Here is a 15,517-nt window from a genome sequence, read left to right on the forward strand (position 1 = left end):
TTTCCCTTCTTTGCTATTTCTGAGATGTATTTAAGATCTTAAAAACCACAAATATTAAAGGCCCATTCCAGACTTTTATACAGAAAATGTGACAAGCAAACCCTATGATATTACTATGAATGGTGCACAGGGAGAATAACCACTGGATGATATGTATGTCTGTTCTTTTTCTGCCCTGCTTCAGAGTTAAGGAAAGACCCCTAGCATCAATCTTTTTTATTGAGTAAATAAGGCCGTACCTCCCAACTGGACGGACTCAGGATTTACAGTCCTGATTCTACTGGACAGTCCTGCAGTCACACCAATCAGGACTTTTGTTTTCACTACTGGGGGTATATTTACTAAAATGCAAGTTTGAAAAAGTGGTGATGTTGCCTATAGCAACCAATCAGATTCTAGCTGTTATTTTGTAGAATGTACTAAATAAATGATAACTAGAATCTGATTGGTTGCTATAGGAAACATCACCACTTTTCCAAACCTCCAGTTTAGTATATATACCACCTGGAATGCTGGGAAATATGTCCTGCTTACTGATCTGCACAGCAAATCAGAGGTGAACAGGTGGCGCGTGCACCTGCCACTGGTGAAGGAAGGAGGGTTGAAGATGAGCTATTGCTCAGAAGTGCTAGGCAAGCCCCCAGGAATGTGGCATGCCCACTAACAATAACCCCCCCCCCTTTTTATAAGGAGACACGGGCATGTCCCTAAAATCCAGCATCAATTGTGGGGAGGTGTGTTAAAGGCCCATTCTCAGTTATAAAGGGAGCAGGTATTAATTAGCTTTCTGCATATTTCTTTTTGATGCTGCAATACAAGCGAGAATATAGTTGCCATTTCCATTCTATATACATAGTAGTGTACTATTTACCAGTCATTTTCAAGATATCCAAGGTGTTGTCTAATTTCATATTAACTTGCACAGTTCACTCATATATCATTAGAGGCTCAGCAAGTTACCTTTGGAATTGCAGTGTACATTTGATGACACAGCTTTTCTCTGGACAATAGTGACACCTGGTGATACAAAAGGAAATTACAGCTCAGGAACATTAAGTTAACTTACAGATTCATTAATTTGCACCTTGGCAAAACCATGTTGCATTGGAGGGGGAGGAAAATTTAAAATGTGATGGCAGATTTATAGCTGGGGAAAGACTTTAAATTTTAAACTTTAAATTTCAGTGTACAAATAAACTAAAGCTATCAAGTATTCTTGTGCTATATGAAAAAACAGACAGTATTTAACTTATGTGCGAAATAAACTAATTTGCACCCCTTACATTGTAACATGGTTTGTCCAGGAGAAAAATTACAAATTTTTTTGCCTTTCTTTCCTTAATGAATCGGGCCCAGTATCTATATTATTTATCATAAATAGATATATTACATTTTTGCTTAGGTGCACTTAATATCACAAATGTCAATCATACTTATAACCACTTAAACTCTGAAGACCCTGATATGAGAATATAATATAATATAAGACTTATTTTCTATAGCAGGCATCAGCATTGCTGCCTCATGCTACTGGGCTTATGGGTTTCGATATCAGCCAGGAGTGTGGCCTTTGTATGTTCTTTCAGTGTTCCTGTGGGTTTCCTCTGGGTGCTCTAGTTTCCTCCCATAGTCCAAAAACGTTCTGGAAGGTTAATTGGTTTCTGACAAAATGAACCCTAGAGTGTATTTATTTGTGTGATAGGGAATTTAGACTGTATGGTAAGGACTGATGTGAATAATTCTGTGAAACGCTTTATTATATGATTGGCTTTATATAAATAAAAGGATAATAATAATAGCATTTATTAGTGTTTCATTTAGGAGCAACATTTGTACTGAACCACTTCTATTAATCAGCAGTTTTACCTGTGTAGTGGTTCCATCAGATTTTACCAGACAATTTGCCCTAAACTATATAGGTTTAATCATACTTACCAACTTTTTCAGTTGGTGTCCGGGAGCCTCTCGGTGGCAGGTGGGCGGGGGCGGGGCTCCCAGAGAATCGCGGCATTTTGACCCTAATTCGGGCACATGCGGGAGATTGCCGCACACTCCCGGTAGTCCGGGAGACCCACCCAAAATGCGGGAGTCTCCCGGACGTTCCGGGAGAGTTGGCAAGTATGGGTTTAATACTTTTCAAACTGCCACACCATGCATACAGTTTGAGTTTTCAGCTTCCAAACCGCAAGATATTAAATCTTGAAGTTTGGGGGTGAAAATCACATACGATGTGTGGCGGCTTTAAAATCACACTCAAGGAGGGGCTGTGGTCTAACAGCCATCGATATCGGACGCACCACTGTGGAGCTCCTAGCCGTCAGCGGTGACTTTGCTGAATAATGGCGCTTATTAAGCTACCTGAGGACTCGTATCTACAGGCATTGAAAAGGGGGTCAATATCCACCTGCCTTGCACCCTCAATAGTGCCTCCATCACTGAATCGCTAACACTGCGGTTCCTGTGCCTAACCACCTGTGAGCCTCACGGGGATACCCTCCATTCCACCTGCATGCTCAGAACGGCTCCCTCTGGGGTATGCTACCCGCTTACCTCCTTGCAGCTCACTGGCTGCTTATCTGTGGCGACCTTTGTCTCCTCTTCACCGCATCACTGCTGGAAGTTGAGCGGCACTGTTACCGAACACCTGTAGACGCTTCCCGACATCAGCGAGTCCTCCATCTGCCGGCCTTCACAAATATCTGGCCTCCCCCCGGACGGCTCCTCTGGTTTGCCTGCAGCAAAATTGTGTCGACTGACCGGAAGTAGCTGACACCATAACCGGCTTTACTTCAGGTTCTCTGGTCTGTATAGGGACTTGTGGCTGGAAAAGCCCCACAGCGCCTCTCTTTCCTAACACTGCTGAAGTAACTGTGAAACATCCATTCCTCTGGATATTACTGGGCATGCCCACACCAGACCTTGCTTCACCTGAAGATCACCGCCGCCACCACCAGGTGACTATTACTCATCAGTACATCCTGTGCTCACTATCCTAGTGTAATCTCTGCACCATTCCTTTGCACTAGATGTAATACAGGCTGCTTTGGCAGTGAAGCCTGTCTACCGCATAGCTCAGGCTTACCTGTATGAACACACCTGCTTTGATACGCTGCTTCATTTATGTTTGGCTCTTGCCTGCTGTTATATTCCTTTCCATACCGGCGATAAAGAGTGTATGGACATTGGAGGCTGCTGTGTGTGTATGTGACCTTGCTTTCTGTAAGACATCACCTGTTAGTCATGACACGTTTAGCTGGCGGATTACTTAAGTGGTTGTCCTCCACTCTAAATCGCCCAGCGGGTCCGCTCCTATCTACACCACCTGACAAGCAAATAATAATAATAATAAACTACTACTCCACACACGGTGTGTCACCTGGGCACCTCTGGCAGTCTGGAGTCTGTGTACGTAGCTCCCCGCTGGACCATTGGAGCCCTCAACTGGGGCAGGTTCCCATCTAGAAGGATCCACTATAAATCCATAAGGATGAACGACTAACTACCCTTTCTGGGCCTACACTCTCACCTTGCATCCCAACATGCCATAGCATATCTGTGCATCTGCTATCAGGATTGCCTATATCTCTGGTGAACACAGTATCCAGTCTGGCTCCTCCACCTCCTGTTGAGAACATGCCAACAACTAAAAAGGTTAAGCCTAATAAATCGGCACCTCCAGTAAATTTTTTCGGTGCAAGCTCCGCCTCTATCTCTTCAACTATATCCCACTCCCATCAAACAGCAAAGCCGGTAAGGCAATTATCACAGGACTCTCCTCCCAGGTCACAACAGGAGTTCACCAAATCTCCAGGGGACTCCCAGTCTCTTGAAATAGACGGCCCTGTCACTCTACGGTCTACTCAATCCCTATTACAGTCCTCAAAGCGGACATCACCGCTGATTTCTGGATGACGATTAAAGAAATCAGATCAGAGGTGGCAAGCCTAAGTGCTAGACAAGATCATCTCGAGAATAAGACAGAAGAACTTGTCTCCTCCCATAATGATTTGATCTCTTCCTATGACTAATTGCGAGATGAAGTCTCTGAGATCAATAACAAACTCATCGATCTCAAAGACAGGTCACGGCGCATTAACATCAAAATACGGGGTATCCCTGATTCTGTGGCCAACGCCAAACTGTATGAATACATTACTGACCTCTTTCACAAACTGCTACCATCTGCCTTGTCCAATGACCTCTTTATGGACGGAATACACTGTCTCCCAAAGTCCAGAAATGCCTCGGACTCTGCACCTAAAGACACTCTGTTTAGGGCGCATTTCTTTTGAATTAAGGAGCAGATCCTGCGAGCGTCATTGCCTTCTTCCCCCACACGAGAGGCTCTGGGTGACCTACAACTCTACTCAGATATATATCCACTGTTACCCTGGTCAAATGTACACTATTCCAACAGGTCACTGCTGCCCTACACTCACCTAACATCCAATATCGATGGGGCTTTCTGACGAAGCTTTCTGTCCATAGGAATGGCACCCTGAATGTCATACCAACCCCAGAAAAATGCTTGGAGCTGCTGAAAGACAAGGGACTCAAGGTATCACTAAGGAATGGTCAGTGGCTCCCACCTGAAGCTTTCCCTCTCCTGCTGATACACTGTGTTCGCCAATGAGACACCGGTCTGCTGATGGTTATGCAACCTTAACCATAGGTCTCTGATTTGCTTTTGACTCTCGAAATCATTGGCTGGTAAGACATTTTCCTCACCCTGAATACCACATTTCCCCTTCTACGGTTGCACGGTTCTACTCAATATATAGTGATTGTTATTATACTGATTATTGCTATTTTCCACTTGTTTTTTGGCATGTGAAGTTTTACAAATGTTTGCAATTATTTTCCACACATGTGGTTTAACGCTAGTAAGATATATACTTAATAAGTATAACTATATGTTAGGTATACATACTTTCTACCTCTACTTTGAATGTTATTTTTGTTCAGATAGGTCAGAGTGTACTAGGCCTGGGCCCACGCCCTCATATAATTACTATATTCTGCCGCTTTTTTTCTCTCTTATAGCGGCATAAGAGTTAGTTCCCTGGGTACTATTTTGGTTTCCCCCCCTGCTTTTCCTTTCAATACTTCAACCCCAACTTCCTCTTCCATCCCTGTTCAGTGGGAGACTGTCTGGAGGAGACGCCTGCCCCCCTTCCTTCCCCTGTGGCAGAGGATTACACATTTCTTTATGATCACCAATGGTTAGATTTCTCTCCATAAATGCTAAGGGACTGAACTCCCCTAATAAGCGTAGGGTTGCCCTTAAATACTTTGCGGCTCAAAAAGCTGACATTGTTGCTGTCCAGGAGACACATTTCTCCGTGCACTCCCCCCCCCCTCAATTCCACAACTTTAAATACCCTATTTGTTACACCACTTCCAACCCACTGAAGTGTAATGGTGTGGCTATACTGATTCATGTTAATTGCCCCTTTAAGTTAGAGAAACAGGTTGCAGATAAAAATGGGCGCTTTCTGATTTTACTGGGGAAAATTGGATGACAGTATGTCACCTTGGTCTCTTTAAACATCCCTAACTCTAGACAAGTCCATTTCCTTAAGAGGGCATTCCAGACTATACATAACATTAAATGGGGAATGCTTTTTTACATGGGAGACTTCAATATAGCACCTGATCCCAAACTAGATCGCACCTCTGACCCCTCCAGGCAGTCGCTCGCTTCACTTACCTCCATTTCTTCAGCGTTCTCCCACCTTTTAGCTGAGTATGACTTATATGATGTCTGGCGGGCACTACATCTAGGGGAAAAAGACTACACATACTTCTCTCACGTACACACAACTCATACTTCCGAATAGACCTTTTGTTGTTGGACAAGTGGTCACTTCAGAGAATTACAAATATAGCTATTCTACCTATAACATGGTCGGACCATGCTCCATTGATCGGGGAGTTGGACCTCATTGCTGGAGATCGGCCCTCTAGGCCCTGGAGACTAGCTGATTTTGTGTTAGCAAAAGCGTAAGGTGCTCAGCTCCTTCAAAAGGCTCTCGATTTGTACTTAGAAAACAGCAAGCCTGAGGACACCTCGCCCTACACTCATAAGGCAGTTATGAAGGGGGCAGTGATACAGGCCGCCGCCAGAATTCGTAAGACCCAAAATGAGGTGATCGCTTCCAATGAATCTCAGTTAACTGCGCTGGAAGCCCAACACAAGCTCTCTCCCTTAGACTCCACTATCAAAGCTGACCTAGCTGCGCTGCGCCATATCGCTGATGTCTCTCTTCTCCAAATCAATAACGCCATAGTCAAGCTCAACCAGACGTTTTATACCTTGTGCAACAGGACGGGCAGATTATTGGCTCGCAATCTCCAAGGGAAAAATGCCATCAATCGGATCAAGGTCCTACACACCGATCGGGATGATTGTATTTTCAACCCCCTAGCCATTGCGAACCAGTTTGCTGCTTATTATAGGCGCCTCTATAACCTCAAGGATGACCAGTCTCTGACTCATCCCACGGTGGAGACCATCAGCGATTTTTTTTGGCCCTAATTGACCTCCCCTCCTTGTCCCCAGATGAAACTTTGAATCTGTGCTCGGACTGGATGAAGGATGAGGTTAGAGCTGCCCAGAAATCTATGAAACGCCCCGAGCCCTGATGGTTTTACGACTTCTATGCCTCCTTCCAGTCCTGTCCCGTCCTCACCGCGTTTTTCAGCAATGCCACTAGAGATGCCTACTGACCTGAGGAGAGCAGAACTAATCACAATACCTAAACCAGGAAAGAACCCCTCGCATTGCCATAATTATCGGCCTATTGCGCTCCTTAATTCAGACCTCAAAATTTTTGCCAGGCTCATTGCAAATAGCCTGAACCCCATCTTACCGCATATGATTAATGTAGACCAGGTGGGATTCGTGCCTGGTAGAGAGGGTCCAGACAATGCAAGACGAGTCCTCAATGTCTTGGAGACACATACAGCCAACTCTGTTCCCCTGCTGCTCCTCTCATTGGACACTGAAAAGGCACTTGATAGGATCAGTTGGACTTACCTGTCTTCTGTTTTAACCAAATTTGGATTCTCTAGATCCTTTCTCTAGGCCATACGCACTCTCTATTCTAGACCTTCGGATAGAGTCTTCAGCAATGGGTTCCTTTCCTCTGCCTTCCAGATTACCAATGGCACTAGACAGGGCTGCCCCTTATCCCTGCTGATCTTTGCTCTAGCTATGGAGCCCTTGGCTGAAAAAATTAAATCATCTGACTCTGTTAGGGGGACTCACATCGGCAATTAATTATCACAACAAAATTTGCCTTTTTGCCGATGATTTCCTATTATTTGTTACTAAGCCTGACACCTCCATCCCCGCTCTATATCGAATTCTACTGGAATATTCTGCAGCCTCCTACTATAAACTTAACTCATCTAAAACAGAGGTACTGGGGGTCGCCCTTAAGCAGGACTCCCTCCAGTCTCTTCAAGCTGCATACCGGTTCCATTGGTGTTCATCTACATTGAAGTATTTGGGAATACTCATTCCCTCTGATCCCAAGCAAGTTGTTGAATGTAACTATTAGCCGTTGCTGAAGCAATTTTATTCCCTCACCAAATCCTGGGTGAATTATAAGATTTCCTGGTTGGGACGGGTGTACCTATTCCGCTCTATCCCTTACATTGTTCCCATGTCCCTTATTAACAAATTTTACTCTATTGCTATCAGATTTGTCTGGAGTAGAAAACGACCCAGATTGTCTAGGGATCGAATGTTTCGCTCTAAGCTTAGAGGTGGTGTGGCTGCCCCCAAATTGGAAGCATATCAGCAAACTTTTTTATTGGATCAACTAAAAGACTGGCAGGCCCCCCACCACGCAAACCCTGGGTCCTCATAGAATCACATAGTTCCCCTCTGTTTCCTCTGGAGGACTTATTATGGCTGCACAAAGCTAGTAGACCGACCTCATCTGCACCCCTTTGCAGTGTCACTGACTCCCTCAGAGTCTGGGATAAAATTATAGTAATGACCCAGGATACATACCTCCCCTCCTCCCACCTTTCAGTAATAGTTCTCTCCTCCTTAATTCCAAACCTCTGCCTTGATTCCGGGCATAGTCTGTGCAGGATCTTCGGGAGAACGATGCAATTATGTCCTTCTCCCAACTACAGGACCGGTACAATCTCATATCCAGAGACTTCTACAAGTATCTCCATGTTAGACACTGGATGCAACCATAATTGTCCCTTCCTCTATCACTAAAACCTGTCCCCCCACCTATAAGATTGCTCTTCTCATTCTCCTCTCACTCGGGCGGTATCTCCTCACGGTACCAGATTTTGATGGTTCCTGGTGAATCTTGCAGCATGCCGATTCAGACCTGCTGGGAGGCTGACCTGGAGATTCCATTGACCGAGGAAAATTGGGAGAAAATATATCAGAATATGTATAAGTATGGTAGTCCACAGAATGTACCTCACCCTTGATAAACTTCATAGGATCTGGCCTGATGTGTCCAAATATTGTTGGCGTGGATGTGATGAGATTGGCTCCTTCATGCATGTGTTCTGGTCATGTGCGAAGTTGCACCCAGTGTGGGAAGCGGTGTTTGGCCTAATACATGAGGTTACAAAGGTGAGAGTCCCGGTGTGCCCTGCTCTGGCCCTATTACATCACTATCCCCCACAACTCCAACACCACAATCATTATGTTACTGGGCACATACTCATCGCCACCAGGGTGGCGATTGCTCAGCAGTGGAAGTCCCCAGATGTACCACTTCTCCATAAAATTGTTACTAAAATCCAACGCAGCTATGTGTTGGAGACCATAGGTTTCAAATACTCTGCCTCAGTATCCTCCCCTCTGATTAAATGGTTCTCCTGGTATGAATACTATATGTACTACTCTTCTGCACCAGTTTCTCTGGATTCAGCTGTGTGCTCCTAAGGCTCACTAGACACGTGGCTCTGAGTCTCCACTGCTCTGTAAATTCTGGACTGCTGGAAACATCTTCTGCCGTAGATGTTTCCTCCTGCTCCACTCCCCCCGCCTTATTCTCTTTCTCTATCACTTCTTGGTTAATGTATGTATAATATTCTGTATGATATTATGTTTTTTATGCTATTGATAACACCATTATTGTTACATACCATTGTATTGTGTTTTATTTCTGTTGTGAAACCTCAAATAAAAATTATTCAAATGAACAAAAAAATCACACTCAAGAATAAAGCTTGATACATTTCTCCCTTAATGTGGTTCAAATACTTAAACCAGCTTAGCAGTGGATTACATTAATAACCATACACTGGCAGTATATTGTAGTAGTGTAGAGATAAGCAAATTTCTCCACAGCAGAATTTGGCCTTATTTGGCCTTCTTTGTTCCCAGTGATACCCTAACCACACCACACAGCGAAATGAATTCACCATCATTATATCAGTTCTACTCATCAATTCAGCTAAATGCAGACTTACAACTTCCGTGTGGAATGGCACTCCAAAAATGGGTGAGCAGAAATGAGACTCTCTTGTTGGAACGTCACATCCTGCAAAATGGGCTGTTCCACCATGAAACTACATTTACAAAATAAATAAATATTGCTATTATTTCACTAATCTATTTACTAGAGCATTTTATGTGCTATTTAGCATTATCACATTGTTTGTTATCAGGTTATTATAATCTTACAAACTCTGCCCTTGCAGTGATGTTTCTACTTATTATTATAACACCTTTATGACATAACTGCCAACTCACATCATCCCACAGTCTTATATTCAGTTGGGTATGATGGTACACATGTACCCTGTGACCCAAGACAACTGGAATTCACTAAATGGTGTAGTCATTTATTATTCATGCGATTGGTTTTCCCGAAAAGGCTAATTTTACAATATAATTAATAAAATTGAAGTATTAAGTTTTAATCAGGTGTTTGTCTACTATAGTTAAATCTTTCCCCTTCTCACCCTGCTAGTAATATTTGTATATGTGATATTCACCTTCTAATATATCACTTTATAATACTAGTGCTGAGTATAGATATACATATACCTTATCCTGTGCAGTTGCCCTATTTGTGTTCTCAGTGCTTACAAACTGCCCTGAAGCTTTCAGCACCCCCATGCCAACACACTCCACCCTAAGCAAGGGAAAAATACTAAATTGTTGTAGAGTACAACATATAGATGTAGTGCAAGAGCCATTGTTTGGCAGTTACCAAGTATAGAATAGAAGAACCAAGAAGGGACAATAGTTGTCCCTTCCAACTATTGTCACCTTGTACACACAGTTCTCAGTGCAAAATGCTCAGTACCCAAAGTTCTATGTTTCTATTTCAGTATCCTATGCTGAGCTAATAAAAAATTGCTTAAATAAATTATTCACAACAATTCAGTCCAGGTTACTGCAATCGGAAAAGAGATGAGTAGTCTGGAAGAAGAGCATTTTGTAACAGGTGAAGATAGTCATGTTGGAAGCTCTGACTGTATTGCCTAGAGGTTAGTCTCCTTGTAATAACCAATCCGCACTTATGGAGTGGTGTCAGAATGCAGTTTCGCACAACAATTGATTATAATAGCAGGAATATGACACTTTCCAATCCCACAGAATTTGTCAGTTTACAACTCTGTAAATTGTAATCAGGGGAGGGCAGGCAAATTTTAGCCCGGAGGGTGGGGGGGGCGAGACTCGACTCAGCAGCCTATTTTAAACGGAAAAAAATGCAGTTGCCCCACCGCCCCCAGCCCAGCCTACCCCTGTTTGTAATTAACATTGTGCCCTTGAAATCAAATGGTTGTTGCCTTAATATTGTTTTTTTCTCTGCCTCAAAGAATCCATGTCATTTGATCTGACACTGCACAACGCAGGTTTTTATCCCCGTTCCTGAAACCCAAAAACTGTTACCTTTAAACATGTATTTGTTTTCAAGGTCATGACTAACACAGATGCATATTTTGCGGTAATATGTTAAGCCGTGAAAGCTTTGCAAACAGGTGTATGGCTTTCAGTTTGGGAACCAGGCTTACATTAAAATCCAGGCATTATCTCACTAAATGTAATAATATCACTGGCCTTTAACTGAATAAAATAGTATTTATTGTCTGATGTAATAGAGAGAACATAGTATACTAGCTGACATTACTTACAATACTCAGATTCCTGGACAGCAATCAACTATAAAGCTTCAATTGCCACAAAGCCCTAAAACTCACAATAATGTGTGGGTATGATTGATATTCAGTGAAATTCTGAGTCTTGTGAAATATGTATCCTGTCTAGACTAAAAGAGGAAAGGAACCTTTTGAAAAAGGAAAACCCATAAGGAAAGGGGTCTAGGGATTGATATTAAAAATAAACACTATCAAGAAGGTAATGTTTATTTGTTTTTATTACTGCATGCTGACAATCCAGTCCTTAAGAAAAAACAAACAAACAAAAGCTTTCAGGTTTTGAGCTGGGGATTGTGTCAACTGAGTCCCATAGACACACCAGCTAGTCCCTCACACTCAAAATCAAATTTACTAAAGTGCAGATTCATCAAGCTGCTGTGTTTTTTGTTACCACACCATTGCTAAAGGCAAAACTACACATCAAACTGCATTATTCCAAACTGTCAAGTCTGTATTTGTAGGTGTGGCTTTGATAGGCGAGATTACGCAAATCACATGTCATTTGAGTATGTAATAACACACTTGCACGGCTATATTTAGTTTTATTCACCCTGATACAATGTTTTACAGACACACATGCAATTTTATGTAAGGATTGCAGGCCATCTTTAAAAGGTCCAGCACCCACTTTCAGTCATACTTGCCAACTCTCCCGGAATGTCCGGGAGACTCCCGAAATTCGGTTCAGTCTCCCGGGCTCCCGGGCTCGTTGGCATTTCTCCCCCATCCTGGATTTCACCGAGAATTGCGTCAAAAGACGCGATTCTCAGTGATTGATGCAATTTTGGAGGGTGGGAGGGGGTGGGACGAGGCCAATCGCGTCATTTTGGCCCCGCCCCGCGACGTAAATTACGTTTTCGCAAGGGGCAGGACCAAAATGACATGTTTGCCTCGTCCCGCCCCCTCCCGCCCTCCAGTCACGCCCCCTCTCCCGGAAACTTGTTTCCGAGAGTTGGCAAGTACGCTTTCAGTATGTTCTAAATTTAATAAATACACAATTCCACATAAGACTGCATGGGGTATATTTACTAAATTGCGGCTTTGAAATGTGGAGATGTTGCCTATAGCAACCATACTTTAGCTATTATGTATTTAGTACATTCTACAGAATGACAGCAAGAATCTGATTGGTTGTTATAGGCAGCATCTACACTTTTTTAAACCTGCAGTTTAGTAAATATAATCCCCAATGAAGGGAAAAAACTGGTTGTTAACATAATAAATGGCATTAACTCACTTATGCAAACAAAACTTTATGTTAAGTGATTTTATGGTATTAAATGGAATAAAGTGCTTTCTGCTGAAAAACATAGGAGTATATTCATTTTACTTGGACAGATATGACAAACATGCTAAATATTGCAAGTGCATTCTTTTTCTTTAACTTTATTTAAAAGTACTTATATAAGTGAGCCTAGTGGGGTGGGACCTGCCCAGCAAGCCAGACACAACATGTCACATTGCAAAGTAAAACTGGATGCTTCACATCTGGTTTCACCGTGTAGTTTGGTATAAACTGCATGTGCTTAAGAGGTTTGCAAACAGCCACACATTGGATGAGTTTTCACCCTCCAAAGTGAAGGAGAGCCACATCTGAAAACCGCATCCAATGTCTCGTTAATTGCAAACTGACTCTTATTAAATTTCCACCCAATGTATTATAAAATCCAACCTCCTTACATTTCTTGTGCAAGTAGAAAATGTATAGGTTTATGTGGTGCTACAAAACGTATGCTCCTTGCAGCCGTCAGAAGTCCCAGTATCATCTGCGTGTCTCTGTAGTCCCCATCCCCTCCCACATGAGCTACAATAGATGTATTTGTGCGTGTGATTTCCAAACTCTACTGTCTGCTCTGGATCCCTCTACTCACTGAATTATTGATGAGTGCAGGCAGGGACAGGATACATCACTAGTTGATTACAATCATATGCACTGATCATATCATGTCATGCCATGTAACCATGTTTCATATTTCTCTTGGCACAGTAACAAGCAGAAAACTATGTGGAGTTAGGGAATTTCAATGTGTCTAATGCATCTGATTGGAAGGACACACAGACCCCTTAGTGTGAAAAACCCTTTTAATCTATTAACATAATCAGCATTTAATTTTTCATAAATGATGTATCCATGCTCAGAAATGTTACATATGTGCTATCCAGAATGGCAGAGCAAGAGCATGCGTGGAAAACGGAATTAATCACTTTCATTTCTTGCCCTTATGCTAATGGTGGCAGGACATATTAAATGGAGAGGCGAATCTAGTTTATAAATGTTTGCAATAACCTGAAAAATAACAGATGATATATGTACCAGCTGAGGATTGGGATGCTACATTTAATCACAAATACATAAACAATGGGGATGGAGATTTTTTTGCCTTGGACAATAATGTAAATAAGTGACCCTTTACAGAAAAGCACCTCCTCACATTGACAGGCTATTATGAGAATGAAGACAGAGACCACAATATATGTAGGATAATTATGGCTGCATCTGTTCCCTTGTGATGCTGCAGACCTGTGAGGCAAAGTAGACAATTTCTAAATACAGTTGTGCTCATTTGTTTTGCAGCAGTACGCTTAGATAATCTGCCCAGCGCATATTAAGGTGCAGGCCTGCTATCGATTCCTCCACGAAGTAGAAGTGCACCTAGGTGCGCGGAGAGGCGCGCTGTGCAAACTGTCAACGCCACGACAATGTCCAACATAGTGGCAGATTTAGCTCCCTGCGTTGCTCTTTAGAACAACACGGCCCGTGCACTATTAAGGTTACTAATGTAATTTCAACGCTGATTTTTGCTCATGGCTCACAGAGCTGCGAGCAAATATCAGCAGAGAAATTACCGCAGGAACAGTACTAATGTGCGGCTATAATGCGCAGCTAGAAACGTTAACAGTGCACGGACCGCATTGTTCTTTAGAACAACGCAGGGAATTGAATCAACACCTTCATGTATAAGATGAGACCCAAATACAGACAGCTCTGACCTGATACAAATGTCCTTTTGCAGAGCAGTATATAGCTGTACACAACTCCGTACAGCAGGGAATGCTTTTAAAAATATGCCATCTCCACCCCAACAGGGATATTAGACATCTATTACAAACTTGTTTGAAATCTGGCCCTGGTAGGCAGCTCTCACGAAAAGAACTATCTGTCCCATCAAGCCTTGCTTCATTGTTTGACAGACTGAGCTCATGTGCTGGAAACTGTTCAAAACTATATGCACATGAGTGAGCCTCAGTGAAGTGGAAGAATGGTGCAGCCTAGAAAAAGAACATTGCCGAATAATTTTTAGGCTTTTAATATAATAATTATCAGGTGAGATCTTCTTTGTGGACAAAATATTCACAAAAGCAATATATAGAACACATAACAATATTTTGTGCTACTTCCATAAAATACTGTAAATATGTAAGTTCTTAAAACATATACAATGGAAACAAATAAAATAATGCATGTCCTTCATTTTTATGTGTTCTCATGTTATTAACGTTTGTTATGTGGATAAAAATATAACTATAGTTTTTTTTTTCTTGGCAGATCTTCGGCATGGTCTTTAGTTTGGTCCTTTGCTGTGCCATACGCAATTCTAGTGATATGCTCTGATATCTAACGCATTTCGCCTTGTTCTCCCAACCTGGATCACAATGCTACCTGCTGGCACAGGGACTGTTAGACACCTGTCGGCTCGGACAATATTTTGTTGCCCAAGCAATGTTAACTAAGCAAAATGCTAAGCTGAGTTTTGTGTAAAGCTATGCAATATACTTCAAAGTCCATTGCTCCGAGGAGCTGATATTGTATGAATTAGACTTTTCTTAATATTGCATTTAACGGTTAATGCTTTGAAGATGCTATGCCACATAGCAAATAGCATTATGTTATGTACTACTGTATAAAGTTTCAGCACTCTCTTTTTCTTTCTGTGTAAAAATGACTGAGACCTTATCCTTCTATGCAGTTGGAGTTTTGTCCTTCTATTTAACTGAAAATGTTAATATTGCTGTAAAGTTACTGTAAAGAAAGTAGATACAATGTTTGAGACTGTTTTGAGCATTTGATTATTAAAAACATTAAATATCCAAAAAATACAAATTATTTTGCCTGCTTTTTGATACCATGAATGACTTATATATAACGTGTACAAATGTACTTAGAGGTAACATGTACAGTTAGGTTTCAAAATGTTTCATAAAATATATTACCCCCAATTATTTTTCAGAGATAATCTATTTTCTTTGCTTGTATGTTTATTAATGTATAATGCCACATTACTTGCTGTTTCCATGTACCATTAAATAGAATACATAAGGGTGAAAAACACAGGGCCTGAGTCATTAAGGAGAGCAAAGC

At 42.0% G+C, this 15,517-nt stretch overlaps 1 protein-coding gene across 1 annotated transcript in view; it reads left to right on the top strand.

The window, feature by feature from the left end:
• TSPAN2 (tetraspanin 2) overlaps positions 1-15,257 on the top strand; it is a 150,310-nt gene extending 135,053 nt beyond the window's left edge. Inside the window, exon 8 of the mRNA XM_075196348.1 lies at positions 14,705-15,257. Coding sequence (XP_075052449.1) covers positions 14,705-14,770 — 66 coding nt within the window. The 3' untranslated portion in view covers positions 14,771-15,257. The remainder of the gene's footprint in view (positions 1-14,704) is intronic.
• Positions 15,258-15,517: the final 260 nt, after the last annotated feature.

Source organism: Mixophyes fleayi, chromosome 2 (genome assembly GCF_038048845.1).
Source record: "Mixophyes fleayi isolate aMixFle1 chromosome 2, aMixFle1.hap1, whole genome shotgun sequence".
Classification (NCBI taxonomy): Eukaryota; Metazoa; Chordata; class Amphibia; order Anura; family Limnodynastidae; genus Mixophyes; species Mixophyes fleayi.